At 45.0% G+C, this 21495-nt stretch overlaps 1 protein-coding gene across 1 annotated transcript in view; it reads left to right on the forward strand.

Annotated features, from left to right (window-relative positions):
- Positions 1-21495, forward strand: part of Dpy19l3 (dpy-19 like C-mannosyltransferase 3) — a 68656-nt gene that overhangs the window by 9111 nt on the left and 38050 nt on the right. The window contains exons 4-7 of the mRNA XM_005368410.2: positions 15063-15153; positions 16836-16957; positions 18335-18480; positions 20756-20879. Coding sequence (XP_005368467.1) covers positions 15063-15153; positions 16836-16957; positions 18335-18480; positions 20756-20879 — 483 coding nt within the window. The remainder of the gene's footprint in view (positions 1-15062; positions 15154-16835; positions 16958-18334; positions 18481-20755; positions 20880-21495) is intronic.

Genomic DNA, 21495 nt, shown 5'->3' on the forward strand with positions numbered 1-21495 from the left:
GGTTTCTATTGCTTGATAAAACACCATGAGCAAAAGGAACTTGGGGAGGAAAGGGTTTATTTCAGTTCATCGTTGAAGGAAGGTAGGGCAGGAACCTGGAGGCAGGCCCTCAAGCAGAGGTCACAGCGGAGTGCTGATACTGGCTTACTCCTCAAGGCCTGCTTAGTCTCCTTGCTTTTACTTGCCCATGGGTGGCACAACTCACGGTGAGTTGAGCCCTCTCACATTCATTAAGATCTTAAATGTACCACAGGCTTTCCCACAGGCCAGTCTCAAGGGCACATTTCCTTAATTGAGGCTTTCTCTTTCATAATGACTCTAGGTGGGGTCAAGTTGACATAAAAACAGGCTGGCACAAGACTCAGTGGATCGTTGGCTATGGATGTCTGCAGCCTAGAGAGGTCAGATTGATACTGTGTGGGCTCAAAGTCGGATTGATACCGTGTGGGCTCAAAAGCCCCAACCTTCTAGTTACTGGCAAGACTTACTGGCATTCTGAGTCAGCAGCATCAGCTGTCAGCTGGGGTCTTTAGAGAAAGGACACTCATCACTCAGGAGTTAAGGGCTGCCTTCCAGGAACAGAGGGCTGAGAACAGCTGAATCCTCGATTTCTGGAGCTTGAAAGTTCCTTCCAAGGACAGGGTCTCACTGTGTAGCCCAGGCTGGCTCTGAGCTCAGGATTCTCCTGCCGCCATCCCCAGCTCACTTTTGATACCAAAGGCACTTTCAAAGTTGTCTGCCAAAGATAGGGAGTTGAGGAAGCTGGATTTGTGGCTCCGAAGGCAGGCGCTCCATCTGTGTTGAAAAATGGACATTTTCATATTACCAGCTTGTAGATGTGTGGGTGAGATTGTTTCAGAAGTGTGTAGAATGGGAAAGAAAGAGAAGCCTGGACAGCCTCTTTCTGTGCCTCCGATGCCATCTGGGAAGCCACAAGCTGGCATATCCTCTAACAGGTTTCTTCCGCCCACCACCCACTGTCCTGTAGAGGCTACAACTGAGCTCAGAGTCTCGCTGACTCCCCTCCCCCACTCTATTCAAGCTCTATCTCTTTTTATTTGTTTTAGACAGGGACTCACTGTAGCCCTGACTGACCTGGAACTTGCTCTGTAGACCAGGCTGACCTCAAACTCAAGGGATCCACCTGCTTCTGCCTCCTAGTGCTGAGATTAAAAGTGTACATACACTAAGCTGCTTTTTCATGAAAATACTTTCATTTTGAGTACTTAGAATTGTTAATTATTCAGAGACTAAAAATAATTCCTTGAAAGATAAAAAGCTCACGTGTTGAGTTTCTATGTTCCAAATATTTACTGGTTTAATTTTTACTTGATTTTAAGATAACATCTCACTGCATAACTCAGGCTAGCCTCCAATTATTGGTCCTCCAGACTCAACCTTGAGTTCTGGGATTGCAAGTATATACCACTGTGCCCTACTTCAATATGATGTGTCCGTGTGTTTGTTTGCTTTCTTGGAACACAGTCTCAGTGCCCAGCCTTGGATGGCCTGGCATTACAGCCCAGGAGAGAACGTTACTGACTACCATACATAGAAGGTCAAGTTGGAAATTTTTTTAGTTAGCAACTAAGAGTAGGCTCTTGCCCTAAAGAACTCTTGACTCCAAAGGGTAAAGCATTTCTAAAGGCAAACACCATGATGACATTATTGTCAGGGGAACCGTGTAGCCTCCTACAACCCTTTTCTTTTTGTCAGAGCACGTCAGTTGTTTTGCTTACGCATCTGGGCTATGTTAGGGTCATGGAAAACCCTAAATGTGTTGTCCCAGAGGACATGGTTGCCAGGGGTGCTTAGGGCTGAGACTTTTCTGAGCAGACACAGATTGGAGTCTGGGTAAGATGAGGACAGGATGGTGTCACCTCAGTCACTTCGTGGGAACTCCTAACATAAGCCAGGCTCACCTTGAACGTGTGACAGTCTCCTTCTAAGTGATTTTTGGAATGTACTTTGCAGTGTGAGAATTTGAAAAGTGGGAGCCTTGAAGCGTCAGCTTGAACCAAAGGGAAAGATACTGGCTTAAGCGGTATAGAGAATCTGTCTAGAACTTCTTCTGAGCCTCGTTGATGGGTTAGAGAGTTTATTTCTCCTCTTTAGTCACTGTACCTTATCTTCCTTGCCACAAAACTTCAGATGTTACAGGCTGAAAACTACATATCCTATGTTGAATGTCTGCAATGTGTGTGGTACATTTTATGGTGGTTTTTTTTTTTTAACTTAGTAAACACCTTAGCTTTAAATTGGCGTTTAAGGCAGCCTGCTTTTTCTACTGTCCTTTGTCATAATCCAAACATACCAAAAGGGCACAGTCTACATCATACTTGCTGAATTCCCTTTACAACCCAGTGCATTATTAGGGCTCAGTAAATAAGCTTGTGTTTAAAGCAGGTTGGACCTCTGAGGTTGCAGGAAGAGAAGGCAGAGGAGTAGGAAGGCAGCCGGCTGCTGGGAAAATCTGCCTGGAGGAACAGCTTAGCTTGGCTGGGGGGGTGTTGTTGTCCTGGCAAGTGGGGGACAGCCACTTTTAATTCATTTTAATGATCTCTGTCAGCAGAGGCTATAGGAAAACCATGTTGCCACTATGCTTTTATTTATTGAATATTTATTATGCTTCATTTGTTGTTGCTATCCGTGCTGTCCTGTGATGGTGAAACAGACTTTAAGATGAAAAATATTACATAAGACTTACTACTACTGATTGCTTGTTTGTTTATATAGTTATATCATTTCCCCCTTCCTTTTAACCCTCCCAAATGCCTAACTATATGGACTCTGTTTTCATTAATTGTTATAAATAGGGAATAGCACATCATTTGATTAGCAATACCAAATGATCAGCCCTGAAAACATACATACAAATAACATAGAAACTGAGCAGGTTGTACTTATGTATTAGAAACACACACACACACACACACACACACACACACACACACACACACACACACTTACTGTGATTTAGACAGTTTCACTATGTAGTCCTGACTGGCCTGGTGGTGTAGTCCAGACTGGCCTTGAACTCATGGAGATTCACTTGTCTCCGTCTCCTGTGTACAAGGATCAAAGGCAGGTGCCTCCTACACCCAGCGTTTTCAGAGCCAGCTGGACCAGCTCAGCTGCTCAGGAGGCTGAGGCAGAGGCTTGCAGAGTAAGTTTAAGACCAGCAAGGACAACTTATCAGGACCCTGTCTCAATGTAAACAAAGAGAAAATAGGTCAGAGAAGTAGCTCAGTGGTAGAGTATTTGCCTAAGCCTGGAGTTCAGTCTCCAGTCCTGTACCTGGCCCCTCAGGTCTCTCTCACATACACACAGAACACAAAAAGTGGGAAATCTTTTGAGTGTTGAAGGTAAAGTGTGATTTAGTGTAGAGCACTGACTAGTCTGTGCTTGCCTGGGTTTCATTTCTGCCACCACCACCAAAGAAAAACACTTTTCCTTCCATTTTCACTCACATGCATATGTATTTTACCTAGCGAACTCAACATATGTACAGTTTGCCATGTCTGATGTCACATCGCACACTTCTTAGACAGACAGTTGCACGTCTTCACCAAGCTTGCACCATTATTAGATTAAAAATGTATGCTTATAGAATTCAGCAGATTTGACACGCGTATACTCTTATTTATTTCACTCTTTGAATGTGCCCCAATTTTGGAGAGTTAGATTGTTTCTAATTGTGTCATTAAATTCCCAAAATTACTTACTTAACTTCTCACTTTAAAGTGGCAGTAAAAACATGTCACTTTTCTGCTCGTCTTGAAATTGTGTCAGAACAATTAAGGAAAATGAAGAGAGCTGAATTCTCTTTTCCCTCCCTGCCTTCCTCCCTTCTAAGGCTTGTTCAGGCAAAGCTTACTCTACCATACAGTGCCCCAGACCTTATCTCCTGAATCTAAGAAGCCCATTATCCAAATTCCAGGTATATCCGGTGAAGTCCAGAGGAGTTTAAAAGGTGCTGAGCAAGGGCTCCCAACTCTGCCCTCCAGTGAAGCCTGGGTCCTGGCATGTGCACCCATTCCCTGATGGGTGCCGTGATGTGCCTCTGGGGAAGAGAATGGACCAAGGCAGTATGAAAGGAGGAGTCCTACCAGGGTTTGATTGCATCCATAGAACATGGAATTTAGTGGAGCAGGACTTGCGGTTTGAACATCCCTCACATTGCCCATCACTACTCACTAAACTCAGGAGAAAACTAGAGAAATCATTCTTAAGGTCTCATGATGTCGCCCTGGCTGGCCTGGGACCTGCCCACAGACCAGGCTGACCTTGAACTCAAGATTTCTCCCTGCCTCTGACTCTGTTTCTGGAATGCTGGGATTAAAGGTATGCACCACCAGGGCAGGCTAAGAAATCACTGTTGAAAAACACCTCTGTCCTACAGCAACTTTGATGGTCTCAATGTGTCCCTCCCCTCTCCCACTGTAGCCTTTTTGTAAAGAACTGATCAAGAAAGAGCAAGAAAGAGCTTGTCAGTTATGTTCACAATGACTAATTACCCAGAAAGAGCTAGCAAAACGTTGTGTAATGATACAGTAAGAGAGAGGGGGAGAAGAAAGCAGCAAAACTTAATAGCAAGGACTTGAAGATAGAGGCCAAATACATCACAAATAGCCAGCCCCAGCACTCAGGGGGTTAAGGCAAGAGGACAGAGTTTAAGGCCAGCCTCAACTACACAGTGAGACCATGTCCCCAAAATAAAAAGTATTTGCCAGTTTGGAAGATAGATTTATAAAATTTTAATTTGTTTATGAATATGAATGCTTGCTTGCATTTATGTCTGTGTACCAAAAGAGAGTACCGGATCACCTGGACCTGGAGTTACAGGTCGATGTGTGCCTCCATGTGACACAGATTCTCTGCAAGCGTCCCTACTCACTGTAGTGGTTTGAGAGAAAATGACCCCCATAGGGCCATTGGGAGTGACACTACTAGGAGGTGTGGCTTTGATAGAGTGGGTGTGGCCTTGGAGGAAGTGTGTCACTGTGAAGGTGGTCTTTGTGTTATCCTTTGCACAAGCTGCACCCAGCGTGGATCACTTTGTAGAACTCTCAGCTCCTTCTCCAGCAGCATGTCTGCCTGCACGCTGCCATGCCACCTCCCGTGACCATAATGGACTGAACTTCTGAACTGTCAGTCAGCCTCAATTAAATGTTTTTCTTTATAAGAGTTGCTATGGTCATGGTGTCTCTTCACAGCAATAGAACCCCTACAGTATGCCAGCTCTCAAAGAGATAGAGGAAGGCCACAAAGGGAAAGGAAACAGAGTCGACCGAATGTAGAAAAGAAAAAGAAAGTAAGACCAGACAAGATTTAGCATCCGGCAAACGCAACTGCGGAAAACACAGAGGAGGAGTTGGGCAGACGTGTAGATGGAAGCAGGGAAGAGGTGGCCAGGGAAGACAAAGAACAGCAAACATGCAACACTGGTGTCCCAACAACTGAGGAGGGAAAGCGTGACACAGAAATTTGTTGCCCCCAAAATTTAAGGATAAAGGAAAATTTGGGCATACAAATTGAAAGAGCATAGTTGGTCCCACAGAATGTTAACCCAGCAAAACTGTCAGCCTGAAGTAGCAGACCTGTGATCCCAGCAATCTAGAGGAAGGGGCAGGAAGATCAGAGGTTCAAGGTCATGGTGGGCTACGTAATGGGTTTGAAGACAGCCTGAGATACACGAGACCGTGTGTGTGTGTGTGTGTGTGTGTGTGTGTGTGTGTTTGTGTGCGCGCACGCGTGCGTGTGTGTGTGTGTGTATGTGTGTATTTATATGTATGTATGTATGTTTGTGTATTCACACTCATTCTGAACCACTGAGGTGGCCTAGAAGCTCTTTGGCCATAAGCCTGATGATCTGAGTTTGATTCCTGGAATCCGTGTAAAGAGGGGAAAGCCAACTCTGCAGAGTTGTCCACTGAACTCTGTGTGTATGAAGTGCACGCAGAAGAATAAAAAGTCCAGAGCAGTACGAAATTGGAAGACTTAGAGGAAATAGCTGAGCGGCATTAGAGTGATCTCATAGTATACACAGCCCCTTGGTTTCAGAGAGTAAGAAAAGTGTGGAGGTGGATTGCAGGACTTAATCAAGAAACCAGTGGGCACTACAGATCATATGACCTAAGAGGAGAGTTATGGGTTCATCTCACTTCCAACTTTTTCATGGTTACATGTGAAACTCTGGGACTGTGAATAGAATTGAGTGAGGTGGTGGTACATGCCTGTTAGGCCAGCACTCAAGAGGCTGAGGCAGGATAGGATGATCACAGGTTTAGAGCTAATAAAAAACACAGGAGAAGTACCCACAACATACGATCACGGCTGCTCACTGCAGAGCATCAGTAGGTAGTACACAGAGAGGTACATAAGCTGTCCTGTGTCGTCGTTAAGAAAGTCACCCTGTAAAGTTTCCCAGTTAAAACACACACAGAGAGAAACAGAGACACAATCAAAGATTCATTCCCAAAAGCAACGTAACACAAGTATATCATGAACACAAGAATATCAAACATATCAAACCTTTTTTCTTTTTGATTGAAACAACATCTCGCTATTGACTGGCCTAGAACTCATATTGTAGACCACGCTGACTTCAAACTCACAGGTGTATATGTGTGTGTGTCTGCAGGCACACATGAGTGATATGCCCCCAGAGGCCAGAAGAGAGCACTGGATCTCCTGGAACTGTAATGCCAGGCAATTGTGAGCCTGCTGATGTGGGTGCTGGGAGCTGAACCCTGGTATGCTAATAGGAGCAGAAAGTGCTCTTTGCTGCTGAGCCAGCCAGCTCTCTGGCTCCCCAGAGTTTGTTTTGGTTTTGTTTTGTTTTTAGCAGAGAAAATGGAAAGACTTTATTCACCCAGTAAGCACTCTGTTCCTGCCTCAGGATAATGTGACACTTTTCTCTTTGATTCATTCATTCCTTTAAATAAAAATTCAAGCCAGCTAAAAGCAAAATCCTTGTGACTTGTAAATTTAAAAGTTCCCTTCCTCCCCCTTCTTCACTAGAAAGTTTGTTGTACCCCTGAGGATTGAACCCAGGACCTTGTACATTGCAAACAAATGCCTCAAAGTATTCCTTAAATCTTGGAGCACAGAGAAAATGAATGTTGAATGTTTAGAAATTAGGAAAGAAATCTAGAAAGCTTCAGAGATGCATTTCAAGGCAGTGTGCAGAATTTTGTTGCTTTAAATAGTATAATAAAGAATAAGGATGAAGTACCCAGAAATGAGTGGAATATTCCTCTGTGGAATTGCAAAGTGAACAGTCAGGCAAAGGGAAGGATACAGCTAAATAGTAGATTAGTGATGAGGCAAACATTTGATGAAAATGAGAGCTGTCGGTGTGGCCTCGTCCGCCAGAGCACAAAGATGGAAGAAATGAAGTAGAAATACAGAAACTAGAAACAGAAGCCGGTCATGACATCACAGGTGGCATGTATATGCAAACCCGAGGTCTAGAAAAGAAGTAGACTTTATTCTAGGAAAATAATAATTGCCAAGTGTGGCCCCAGAAAACAATTTATTTTGAGTACCTTGCCATTCTTTACCCTGAAAATTTCACACACTAGTGACTACTTTTTTTTTTTTTTTTTTTTTACAAAGAGAACATTTCCCAGCCCTGGGGGATGCAAATAAGGGGTTTGCCCATTAGGTAATGCTCTACTTCTGAGCCACACCCCAGCCCCTCACTGGTAGATTCTAGACTGGCGCTCCACTCCTGAGCCATAGCTATAGCTGCCCAAACTCTTAAAAAACAAACAAAACCCACTACTCCAACAGTGTTCAAACCATTGTAGAACACATTTCACAAAGCTGTTACAGTGCCGACATCAGAACTGCAGCTGGTTTCCTTGTGTGTTACTTAGCATCTCTGTGGTGGCTGAGAACACAGAACTGGCCAATGCTGAACCATCACTCCTGGAGGAAGCATGTTTGTGCACATTGTATATATACACGTGACCTATAGATTGTTACTTGAAATCCTCCTCCTCACAGAGTGTATTTTATTTTATGAAAGAGACGTTGAGGTTGGGAAGGAGTGAGTGATGTCACTGTTTCTCCATGCTACAGCTGGAGTGGAAACCCTATCCAGCTGATGTCCTTGCTACACTGACCCCCTAGTCTCTGTTCATCTTTGTGTGAGAGCTCAAAAGGGTGAATGACTCCATCTAGGACCCATGAACGCTGGGCATCTTGAACTTGTCACAGCCCTGTGTTTGTGCACAAGGGACTGCATGCATTCTAGGTGCACTGATTTTTGGATAAGCAGCCTCTGCAGCTCAGATCTTCACCAGGCAGCCTTCCTCAGACTCCAACCTGCCTCTGGACCTGAGGACAAGCCTTCACACCGCACCTGCTGGTTCTTGTGCACAGAGCTGCACCGCTGGCTCCTCTCCACCTCTGCTGAAGCAGGCACTCCGTAGTTGATGCTTTCATCTTTGCTCCCATCTGGGTGACATATCCACTGTGTCCCTTTTCCTTTGAGCCGCTGTAGTCCCTATTCTCTTGTGATTCTTTCTATAACCTTTTCCAGTTGGACTTGAATGCATAGCCCTGCTTTAAAAAGGTACTTAGTGAGCCGGGCAATGGTGGCGCACGCCTTTAATCCCAGCACTTGGGAGGCAGGCGGATCTCTGTGAGTTCGAGACCAGCCTGGTCTACAAGAGCTAGTTCCAGGACAGGCTCCAAAACCACAGAGAAACCCTGTCTCGAAAAACCAAAAAAAAAAAAAAAAAGGTGCTTAGTGAAGTGACCAACAGTCTCAGAGATGCTGAGTCCAGTGGCAGTCACTCAGCCTTGCTCAAACTTGGTCTGCTGCCATCCTTTTCTGGCTTCCAGGACACATTCTTTGAGAGTTGGCTCTGCAGCTGAGCCTTCGGGTCTTCTTAGGCTGCCCCTGGCCTCTGACCTCCCTTAGCCTGGAACCCAGGTCTCTTCTATCCACCCTCATGTCTAAGATCCGCATGCTGGTGACTCCCAGTAAGGACCCGACTGAGATATTTCCCTGAAATCCAGACCTGGTATCATCAGCCCCTTAGTTGGCCACCTTCTTCCATTGTCCAGTGGGCGTTTCAGATGCAGCAGACCAAAGCACTAGCCTTCCCTGGCTTTGGTGTTTCCCACACCTGCAACTTACAACTTCATATGTGACTGGCATAGGCCAGAAGGCTTTGAAAGATCTTGTTCATGAAGACCCTACATGAAATCCCTCAGCAGATCCCACTCCTAAACACGTACCATGTCCAGAAGGTGGCTGTCCTGAGACTGCCTTTTTTCTGCCCGTGTCATTACAGCAGTGCCTTAGTGCAAGCCCAACTTTGTTCCTTTATTTTTTAAAACTAATATAAATAGCGACTTTCGTTATGAAATGTCAAACATGCCGTCATTGCTCTTGGCACCATCCACCTCCCATGACTCTGTTGTCCCTACTCATCTTCCTGCTTCTGCTCTCATGAAGGTGTCGGTTTTGAAAATCTAGACTCTGCATATGAGGGAAAATTGAAATGTTTGGCCTGGTTTGTTTTGTTTATTTGCCCCCATCCTGTCTTGCTCCCCTTCCCTCTAACTCTCCCTAATGTAATGATCTGTCCTGTCCCTTTAAGAGACAAGCCACTCCCTCCCCTGTCCGCTGAGGCAAGCTGATCTTCTTCTCCCCACTTCTCCCCTTCCCCCTTCTCTCTCTCTCTCTCTCTCTCTCTCTCTCTCTCTCTCTCTCTCTCTCTCTCTTTCTGTTTCTCTGCTCTTCTCCCCTTTCTCTCCATGTCTCTGTCTCACCTGCCTGGGACCAGCTGCCTTTGGTGTGGTCACATGCACCATCCCTGCCAGGGACAGGCTGCTCTGGGGCCCACTGCCTGCCGCTGCGCTGCTTGGAGACCTGCAGTGTGGTTTCAAGGCCCGCTGCCCTCTGCAACCACTCAGGGACTCACAGCATTTTATTTTACCATTACACCTACACCCCGAATAGCTACCCTTCTACTTCCTGTCTCACATATGTCTGCTGTATGTCTAGATCCTGCCTGTGAGCCTGCCTTAGTTCATCCAGTGGTTCAGTTGGCCCTCTTTTGAATTCTGTAGGTTTTTTTTTTTAAAGCCTTTTAAAATATAAACCGAAGGAACTGGAGAGATGCCTTAGTGGTTAAAAGGAATTACTGTAATTCCAGCTCCTTGGGATCTAACACCTTCTTCTGGCCACTGTGGGTACACTCAACAGACACATATATACATAAAGAAAATCATCAAACATATAATGCCTATGTATTATATAAGAGTGTGTGTGTACGGTGTCTAAACATGGTGGTATATGTGTATAATCCTAGCATAAGTTAGAAGCATAAAGATCAGCTCAGTGCCAGCCAGCCTGGGCTACCTAGTGAGACTCTGTCTCAAAATAAACTATAAATCACCCAAGTTTTTCAAGCCTGCTAAGGATAAAAACAAACTCCCAACTCCCTCTGCACACTTCACCCCTCCTAGCTCCCAAGTACAGGCCCAGAGTCTGGGTCACCTATGGAGTTACCTGCTTCCTACCCTTTGTACCCACTCTTCCTGTACCCTCATCTGCATTCAGGGTGCTATGCCTTCCTGGCTATTCCTGGTACTCGTGCGTGGTTCTGTGTGGGTTCTGTATGATTGGTAGACCCTTCCTCAGGTATCTACTAGCCACGGTTACATCCTGATCTCTGCTCAGGTAGCATTTCACATCTCTGTCTTTTATCATTATTATTATTATTATCGAGACAAGGTTAAACTGTATAGACCTCTGTAGCTTGCAACTCACTGTGCAAACCAGGAACTCACAGAGATCCATCTGCCTCAGCCCCTTAAGTGCTAGGATTAAAGGCGTGCACCACCACTCCCACACCCAGCTACTTTAAATTTTTTTTTTTTTAGATTTATTTATTTTACGTGTGTGAGTGCTTTGTGTGTGAGTGTTTTACGTGTGTGTTTTGCCTGCATGTATGTATGTGAGCTGTATGCATACCTGAGGAGGTCAGAGGGCAGGACTGGATCCCCTGGAACTCTGAGCTGCCACGAGCCTTTTCCTTTGCTCTCCTGGCACTCTTGTTCCTTTGGGCCTAGGTCTCTCTTTGTTTCCACCCACACTAGATGTGTTTGGCTCTCCTGGCTTCTTCCTAGTCCCTATCCCTGGGCTTCTGGTTCACCCGCAAGCCTTTATAGGTTTCTTGCTGCACGATTTGCATACTTCGTCAAAGCGAGGTGTCTCTGGAATAACCGGGGTTAATCTGCAGATGCTGATGGCTTCCAGGCAGGCCCAGTGCGAGCTGGGAGAGCCTGCAGGACTTAACCTTCTCACCAACGCGGCTTGTCAGCTGTCACGTGTCACAGCTTTAATCAACTCTGGGGCAGGAATCCTAACGTCCTAACAGATGGATGTGAATTTAACCAGACAATAAACCATGTACGTGCCGTAAATATGTTTGCCAAGGGCATGGTTCCCAGTGCGGGCTCTCTGCACAGCTGTCTTCCCTTGAACTCGTGGTATCTCGGTGAGATGATTTGTTAGCCTAACTCTGAAACAGCGTTTCGGAGAGTTAATGGGTCGTTGGCTTCTCCGTTCCCGGCAGCCTAATTATTGGGGGATAGGGAGGGAACAGTTTTCATCCACAGAAGTTACTGATATGGGATTTTTTAAATTGAGCTTGATGTGTTCCTGAATTGAGTGTCATTTGTCTTGAAGGGCCTGATAACCTTTCGGGCATGGCCAGCAGAACTGTGTTTTCCCCTTTGAGTACTTAAATTGCTATGTAAGCTAATACCGCAATGTTTTTAAACAGATCTTTAAAACTATAGTTCACAGGTCTAGAGAGATGGGGTTGGAGGTTAAGAGCACTGGCTGCTCTCCTAGAGGACCTGAATTCAGTTTCCAGCGCCCATATGTCTGCTCAGAACTGCCTGGAACTCTAGCATCCAGAGGACTGACACCCTCTGCTGGCTCTGCGGGTCTGTGCTTGCGAGTGTGTGTGCGCACACATACGCACAAATAAAAAATGACAATTCCGTTCATCTGTCTGTCTATTCTTTCCAGTCATTGTTTTCAGACACGGTCTTATTCTTTCACCAAAGCTGCTCTCTCTACAGACCCTCACAGGTGAAGCTGTGGAGTGTCTGTCCACTCTGCACTCTGCAGAGGGCAGCCTCTACCAATGTGCATTTCCGCTGGCGCACAGCACCAGACAAAGTATAAATTGCTGCAGAACTGGGGAAGCGTGAGAGTGAAGCAGATGTTCCCTTAGCATGAAGCAGATGTAAAACTTGCGAGTGTCTGTCTAATAAAGGATAGCATTTGGTTCTAGACAGCTGGTGCCAAGATTACCAATTAATCATGTTTGAATGCGTTTTTTACTAATTAGGTCCCCCTTTGGTTTTTACTGTTCTGGGTGTAATAAAGAGGGGGAAGGGCATAGCTTTCCACATTTTACACTTTGAATAACACCCCCCATCTTTATAAGACTTTTTTTTTTTTTAATCCTTAGAATCTTATAGGAAATGAGGCCCAAAGATGTGAATGACTGGGCTGACTCCCCCTCTGAGATTATAGGTTTGGAGTTAGGATACTCTGTAGAAGGCAGCTGGAAAAAGAGGAGTGTAATTGCACTTAATATGAGTTTATGTTCGTGTTATTATTTTGCACGGACAAAAGCTAGTATCTGCTCAGTTAACATCAGTAGGCAGTCTCCATGGTTATCTGACTGAGTGGGAGTCTGAACAGTGTAGAAACACAGGGTACCAGTTTGGTTCATAGGATCAAACACAATGGAGCATGTGTTTGCAAAGATGGAAGATGGCTAGGTTGGTGTAATTATTGAAAAAGGTCACCTCTTTCAGCTGTGAAAGATAAGTCAGTACCACTGTGGAAGCTGAGGAGGGGGCAGCAGAGATGCTGAGGCTGACTGTTGTGTGTGGTGTTGTTCTGTGCTTTTGCACTATGGGATCGAACCCTTGTGTAGGCCAGGCTGGCCTTCAATTCTGCCTGCCTCTGCCTCCTGAGTGCTGGGATTAAAGGTGTGTGCCACTGCGCCTTGCACCTCCAACCCTTTTTAAACTTTTGTTTTGAGATAAGTCTCACTGTGTAGCCCAGACAGGACTTCAGCTTGTGATCCTTTTGTCTCCACCTTCTGGGTACTGGGACTATAGACCTGAGCCACCCTGCTTAGCAAACTCCTCCTCCTTTTCCTCTTCTTCTGCCTCCCTTTCTCCTTCCCTCCCTCACACCCTTCCTCCTCGTTCCTGCTCTCTCCTCTCTTCTTCAATGCCTAACTTCCCCAAGATATGCTTATTTTCTATGAAAAGTTCAGTATATAGTTTATCCTCACATGTTCCTAGAAAGAATAAATGCCAGCTAATAGTTTCTTAGAGTCAATAGTTGGATATTTTGACATTATTATAAAATTTCTTTTAAAATGTGTGTGTGTGTGCGTGTGTGCACGTGTGTGTGTGTGCATGCATGTGTGGAGCACGTATTTTCCAACACACGTGTGGAGGTCAGAAGTTAGCTTATGGGAGTCTATTTCTCCCAAGTGGGTCATGGGGATGGAACTCAGGTTGCCAGTCTTGGCAGCAAGCACTTTCGTCTGCTGAGCCCACTCACCGGCCCAAATTCATGATATTTTTAAAGGATGTGTCCAAGAAGCACATTAATTTACAGGTCTGGAGCTAAATAGCCCAAGTGCTTCTCCTTTTTAAAAAAAAAATTTTTAATTTTATGTGCCTGACTGTGCCTGCATGTTTTTCTAAGTGTACCACGTGCCTGCAGTGCCCACAAGGTCAGAAGAAAGCATCAGATCCCCCTGGAACTAGAGTTATAGGTGGTTGTGAGCTGCCATGTGGGTGCTGGGAACTGAACCCATGTCCTCTGCAAGAGCAGCCAATAACTTATCTTAACCTCTGATTTATCTCTCTAGCCCATAAGTGGCTCTTTTAATAGAATGTTTATTACTCTTTGAGTCAATCCTGGCAGATAGGAGTGAGCAAAGATGCATTGAAACGAGGGCTCGTAGCAGTGAGAGGGAGGGTTTGAGACCTTTCTGGCTGCGTGAGGTTTGTGGAGTGCAGCTGTGTGCGGCACTGTTCTGCACACAGTGTGACCTCAGCTCTACCGCTCTGCACACAGTGTGACCTCAGCTCTACCGCTCTGCACACAGTGTGACCTCAGCTCTACCGCTCTGCACACAGTGTGACCTCAGCTCTAGGACCTGGCTTCTGGGACACTGGAGCAAAGGCATCTGTAACAGCATAGATTAAAGCCTTTTAAATTAATTACACGTTTTTAAAAAAAGAAAAGAAAAAACTCACATGAAGTCTCTTCATTGCTAAGCTATCTCTCCATCCTCAGCGCTCTGAGATATTAATATTACTTGGGACTTGTGGTAATTTTTTGAATTTTTTTGTTTTTGTTTTTTTGTAGTTGTAATTTGTGTGAAGCCATGAACTTTGAAATACCCACTTAAATGGAACAAGTTCTGTCAGGTTTTAAAACCAGTTTCTTATGGAATTATGCCTACAAAAGTAGAAAGAATAATGGACAGGCTGGAGAGATGGCTCAGCGGTTAAGAGCATTGCCTGCTCTTCCAAAGGTCCTGAGTTCAATTCCTAGCAACCACATGGTGGCTCATAACCATCTGTAATGAGGTCTGGTGCCCTCTTCTGGCCTGCAGGCATACACACAGACAGAATATTGTATATATAATAAATAAATATTTAAAAAAAAAGAATAATGGCCCAACCCCTGGGCGTCCAGTCTGTGGCCCCGTATCAGCATCTTCAGCCTTCTTTTGGTTGTTTTGAGGCATGATCTCTCCATGTAGCCTCCAGACCAGGCTTGAGCTCATGATCTTCCTGTCTCAGCCTCCCGCTGCTGGGATTGCAGGAGCTTGCTGCCATGCCTCCCTGGGTCAAGATTTCTGGTATTTGCAGAGTATCTTTTCTCGCCCAAGTTCTGTAGTTCTGCATCTTGTTTCTATAGTAACGATGGTGTTTCAACAAAACTAGGTCAAGTAAACCCAGTCGTTCTCACTTTGTTTCAGGAAGTAGAGCGAGAAATCTCATTCAGGACGGAGTGTGGACTGTACTATTCTTACTACAAGCAGATGCTGCAAGCGCCGACCCTCCTGCAAGGTAACTGTAGCTGCCATAGTCTGGGCGCTGTTGCTTTCTCTGCCGTCACTCAAGGCCTGCTTTGCACTGGGCACTGGTGTGTGTGTGTGTATGTGTGTGTGTGTGTTACATGTACGTGCATTTGTTTTGGTTTTTTGAGGCAGAGTTTCTCTGTGTAGCCCTGGTTGTCCTATGTAGATCAGGCTGGCCTCAAACTCAAAGATCCACCTGCCTCTGCCTCCTCAGTGCTGGGATAAAGGCGTGTGCCACCACACCTGGCTCATAATTTCAATGTATGAATATCTTGTGTACCATGTATGTTCCTCCTGGTGTCTGTGGAAGTCAGAAGAGAGTACCAGGTTCTCTACGACTGCAGTTAGAGCTGCCATGTGAGTTCAGACTGAGGTTCTCTAAAAGACAGCCAGTGCTCTTAACCACTGAGCCATCTCCAGCTCCCGTAGCTCCTGGCTTTATCAGATTGTAAGCCCATTCAAGGCACCTCCTGGAGCCAACCTGTCTTCCCAGCTTTCAAAGAGGGAAACAGAGGCAAAGGAGGCAGATGGTGTCTCAAGAAGAACCGAGCAGTGAAATTCCCACAGCTTCCAGCACCTTCCACACGGTCACCATGGGGCACGAGATGTAGCAAGCACTCTTACAGCAGCCCATATCTGTGTCTTGGAAGTGCCGGCCCTCTCTTGAGAGTCTATCTTAGCAACTTTAATCAATTCTGCCTTCAACATACTGGCTAATTCCCAAACTGTTTCCAACATCAAAGCCACAAATCCTGGTTTGGCAAGAGTCAGGGTACCTGAGAAGTTAAGGTAACCTCAGGATGCTGCGGACCAGGGTAGCATCGTGGGGCTGGGTCTTTGACCCCTCACTGCTGATTTAAATCCTGGTCAGGGGGTCTCAGAATCAGAAGTTCCTCAGAATGTAGCTGTGACAGAGCGTGTTCTTAGGAGTACCGCTTCATCACGTGCAATAGCACACCCTCTATCCAGAGCCATCTGTGGGCTTGATCTGTGTTCTAGAGCTTAATCTGGCAAGGATTCTCTCCCACTCTATAGGCTTTTGTGTCCGCTCTGTGATGTGTTTCCTTCGCCGTGCACGAGCTTTTTAGATTTGTGTCAGCACATTTGTCTGTTGGCGGTCATTCTGTTGGGGTTCTCTTCAGAAACTCTTAACTGTACCTGTGTGTGAATGTCTTCCCCAGCAGGTGTCACAGAGGCGTTTGTTGTTGTTGTTTTGTCTTTTGAGACAGGTTTTCTCTGTGTAACAGCCCTGACTGTCCTGGAACTCTCTCTGTAGACCAGGTTGGCCTTGAACTCACAGAGATCCACCTGCCTCTGCCTCTACAGTGCTGGGATTAAAGGCGTGAGCCATCACTACTCTGCCACGTTGTTTTTTTTTCTAACACATGTTTCTGCTGCTTTTGTCAAACATTAGGCTGCCATCATTGCATGGGTTTATTGCATGGGTTTATTGTTGCCTCCCATTGTTTGACACATCTGGTTTTTTGTTTTGTTTTGGCTTTGGGGTTTTTTTTTGTCGCGTTGTTACGCTTTGTCACTGTGGCTCTATAGCTTACTCTGAGGTCAGTTGTTTTAACCACACTCTCCACATAAAACAGTTCATGCATCATGTTGAATGAATGGAGAAGTATGTCATTTTTTTCTCTTAACATTTTTTTCAAATATCCTTAGGTTTTCATGGCTTGATCTATGACAATAAAACTGAATCCATGAGGACGATTAACCTCCTTCAGCGAATGAATATTTACCAAGAAGTTTTTCTCAGTGTTCTATATAGAGTTCTCCCCATACAGGTATGTAGCCTTGTCTTCATTGAGTTCTTAGTGTCTGCTGGTGGTCCTCACCTGCCGCCGCTCAGGATGGATGTCTCGCTTGCGCTCTGATTTCAGCTGGTTTGGTAGAGGATCAGCACTGCGGGCTCTGAGAGCTCTGCTTTGTTTTCATTGCTCTTTAATCCTGTAAAATACTATTATTTTATTTTTACAAGTAGATGCCTCCTGGCTTATGTCATAATAGGCATGCAATCTAGAAGCTTCAGAAATAGTTTCAATTTGTAACTATTCTTGACTAACCTGTTTTCCTAAGATAACTTCTTTTTGGTAGAGGGGTCAAGACAGGGTTTCTCTGTGTAGCCTTGATTATCCTGGAACTTGCTCCATAGATCAGACTGACCTTGAACTCAGAGAGATCCACCTGCCTCTGCCTTCCTAGTGCTGGGATAAAAATGTGTGCCACCACCACCCTGCTCTATGACTTACCTTTATGATTTAAAAAAATACATAAAATTATCAGATCACAGTGACCATTTCTTACGTGCATGAGGCAGAATTAGACAAAGTTAGGTGTTGGTCTGTCTAGAGGCCCTTTCTTCTTTTCTCTTGCTAGTTTGAAGAAGGACAGCTGCTCTCTGGTAGGTGGAAAGTGGTGATGACCCTACTGCTAGGGTCTACTGCAAGCTTTTCAATGTTACCTTTCTATGGACGTACTTTTGCAAGGATTTCTGTTATTTTGGATTTGTTTGAATGTGAAGGGTTTTGTACATGTGGGGCTTTAGAATCTCCAGGGATTGGAGTTACAGGTGGCTGTGAGCTGCCCAGCATGGGTGCTGGGAACTAAACTTGGGTCCTCTGCAAGAGTGATGTGCACTCTTAATCACTGAACCAGCTCTCTAGGCCCCTCTATGGACATATTTTTTAAATGCCAGTAAGGAGGGTTAGGACATCTATGCTAAACTTTCGTGGTTTGTGGAATGAACCAAGGTTCTGGCTCTCCTAGGTGTGGTGTTTACGTGAGAGTGGCCCCCATAAGATCATATATTTGAATTAGGATTAGAATTAGGAGATGTGGCCTTGTTGGAGTGGGTGTGTGTTGGAGGAGATAGAAGGGGTGTTTAAAGCCGATACCATTCCTAGTTAGCTCTCTCTCTCTATGTCCTGCTTTTGGATCAATATGTAAGCTCCAGCCTGCCTACCTGCCGCCATGCTCCCACCATGATGGTCATGGACTCACCCCCTGAAACTGCACCCACTAAACTCTTTCTTATGTATGTTACCATGGTTACCATGGTTCCCTTCACAGCAAGAGAACAGTAACTAAGACATTAGGCAAATAGGCTACCACTGAGCTGCCTCCCCAGCCCTGATGAGTAGTTTTTATTGTTGCCTTTGCAGAAATATCTCGAACCTGTTTATTTTTATATCTACACTCTTTTCGGGCTCCAAGCAGTCTACGTCACAGCCCTTTATATAACCAGCTGGCTCCTTAGTGGCACCTGGCTGTCAGGACTGTTGGCTGCTCTCTGGTATGTCACCAACAGGTGAGTTGAGTCAGTTTGCTCTTCTTCTGGTTTTGGGTGGGAAGGAGGTGACTGTTTTCTTATGCAAGGGACCACTGTAAATAGTGTGGTTGGCGAGCCAAAGCACAGTGTGCTGCTTGAGAGGTTCTTCTTGTTCAGCAAGACAGAAAGCCCTATTCCAGAGCTTTCCCTCATCATTTACAATCCCACTGTCGATACCTGCTCGCTCTGTGGTCAGTATTTCTTTAGCTACACACCTCATCTCCGCACAGTTAAGTGATAGCAGAGGTGTATGAGAGAGTGTGGGGTGTGTGTATGAGTGCGTGTATGTGAGTGTGTGAGTATATGTCGGCATATGTATGTGTGTGTATGAGTGTGTGTATGTCAGTGTATGTATGTATGTGTGTGTACATGAGTGTGTATTGTTAGTGTATATGAGTATGTGTATGAGTGTATGTATTATGTGAAAGTATATGTTTGAGTGTGTGTATGTGAGTATGTTTGTATGTATTAAGAGTGTACTGTGAGTGTGTGTATGAGTGTATGAACCTATGTGTGCATGTGTGTAAGAGTGTATGTTTGTGAGAGAGTGTGTATGTGTATGCTAGTATACAAGTATATGTGAGAGTGTGCCGGAGTGTGTGTGTGCATGTGTATATGTGTGTGAGAATGTGTGTGTGCATGTGTATATGTGTTTGAGAGTGTGTGTATGAATATATGTGTATGAGAATATATGTGTGAGTGTGTATGAGAGAGAGTGTGTGTGAGTGTGTTAAACCCATGGCATTGTATGTGCCCTGAAGGAATTCTACTACTAAACTATGTCCCAAACTCCCTTTGTAATTTTTAAATTTTGTGACATGGTCTCACTATGTTGCCAGGCTGTCTTTGAACTCACTCCATGACTCAAGCAGGGTTTGAGTTCAGGTCCTCTTGCCTCTGCTGTCCTACTAGCTGCAGTAAGAAGCTTCCCCAGCACATCTGCCTTCCTTGTCCATCATAATAGGATTTGCAGTAAAATATACAGTGCTATGTATATGCAATCCTTTCGTTATTTGTTATTGTTGATATGTTTTCATATTAATTTGTAAATGTGGGAGCCTTATGAAATAGCAGTATAAAAACCTATTCAAGATTACTGGCTGGGCAGGGTGGCTTATGCTTTGTATTCCTAGAACTCAGGAGTCTGAGGCAGGAGGATCACCAGAAGTATGATAGCAGCCTGAACTATATAGCAAGTAACGGACCAATCTGTGCTACATAATGAGACCCTGGTCTTGAAAAAAGACTTATTGGGTTGTTCCCCAGCTTAAAGCAGCAGCAGCAATAGTTAGAAAGGCTGCTAAAGTTTTAGCATGAGTTCTAATGTAGCTTTTCTTCTTAATCTTATGAAACTTATGTTTTAAATTTAGTCATATTTTATGTATTTAAGTGTTTGCCTGCATGTGTGTATATGCACCATGTGTGTGCCTGTTACCTGTGAGGGCCATAAGAGGGCGTCCAGTCCTCTGAAATAAGTCAGAGATGGTTATGAGCTGCCTTGTGGATGCTGTGACGTAAAGCTGGGTTCTCTGCAAGAGCAGCCAGTGCGCTTAACCTTTGAGCCATCTCTCCAGCCTTCCCAAAATTATTTTTTTATTATAAGTCTAGTGAATGCTTATGATATGCGCAACACTTTACAAAATCTATTCTTTTAACAGTGCTATAAGGGGCTGGGTTTAGTAGTATACCAAAAATAGAGACAGTCAGATCTCTGTGAGTTCAAGGCCAGCCTGGTCGGTCTACATAGTGATCTCCAGGACAGCCAGAGCTACACAGAGAGACCCTGTCTCAAAAAAAAAAAAAAAAAAAGGCAGAGGACACAGGGACACAGGTTTGGTTCTCAGCACCCACATGGCAGCTCACAGTCACCTGTTACTCCAGTTCTAGGGAATCTGATGCCCTTTTTTGGCTGCTGCTGGCAAAACACCCATGTACATAAAAATCAATCTTTAAAAGAAAAAAAACAAAGAAAAGAAAATTTGTTTCAGCATCTAGAGAAGAGTAGGAAGGGGAGTTTGGCAGAGGCCTCAGTGTCCTCAGTACCCTCACTAACATGGGCTTGGGCTCCGAGGAGGACAAGGGATTTCATGTCAGCGGGGTAATAGTGATGAAGATGGTGGTGACGGTTGCCATTGAGAGCTGTGGTCAGATCTCTGTGTCCCTGAACGAAACATGCCCTATAGCTGTCAGGGAATCTCTTGAGGAAATGAGTCCAAGAGCTACTATTCTGGTTGTCTGTGTTCTCTTCCTACAGAACAGATACCACGAGGGTTGAGTTTACCATCCCGCTGAGGGAGAACTGGGCTCTGCCTTTCTTTGCAATTCAGATTGCAGCGATTACCTACTTCCTGAGACCAAACTTACAGCCTCTTTCTGAAGTAAGTTTCTAAAACACTTTAGTTACTTGTATGTGTATGTGTGCAAGAATGTGTATGCCTGACTGTATGTATGAGTGTGGGTGTTGGAGTTGCCACAACACTCATGTGGAAGTCAGAAGAAAACTTGGGGGAATCGTTTCTCCTCCCACTGGTTTGTAAGATCCAGGGATTAAACCAGGGTTCTCAGTGTCTCTACCCACTTAAGTATTTTGCCAATCCAAAGTTTCTAGACTATTTTTTAACCCCCGATTTTGTCTAAGATGCTGCGGTTCCCAGGGAGAGCTCTCATTCCATGAGCAGATTTATTATTTTTAAAGTATGTGTGCAGGCATGTGTTGTGTGGGTACAGTTGCTTGGGTTTTGGTGCCTGAGCGTGGGGAGGGGGGCATCGACCTCCTCAAGCTGGAGTTACTGGGCAGTTGTGAGCAGCCCCGAGTAGGTGTCTTCTGCCACGACAGCAAGTTGACTGCCGAGCCACCTCTTCACTTCCAGGTTGAACTCTCTTCTCCTCCCCTGCAAAGAAAATGTTTTCAAGTGAAAAACGTCCTCTTTACAGTCTGCCCTCAAGTAGTTGCAGGAAGCCCACACACAGTTCTGTGGAGCTGTCAGAATTTCC

The sequence above is a fragment of the Microtus ochrogaster genome, unplaced genomic scaffold, assembly GCF_000317375.1.
Source record: "Microtus ochrogaster isolate Prairie Vole_2 unplaced genomic scaffold, MicOch1.0 UNK32, whole genome shotgun sequence".
In the NCBI taxonomy this organism is placed as follows: domain Eukaryota; kingdom Metazoa; phylum Chordata; class Mammalia; order Rodentia; family Cricetidae; genus Microtus; species Microtus ochrogaster.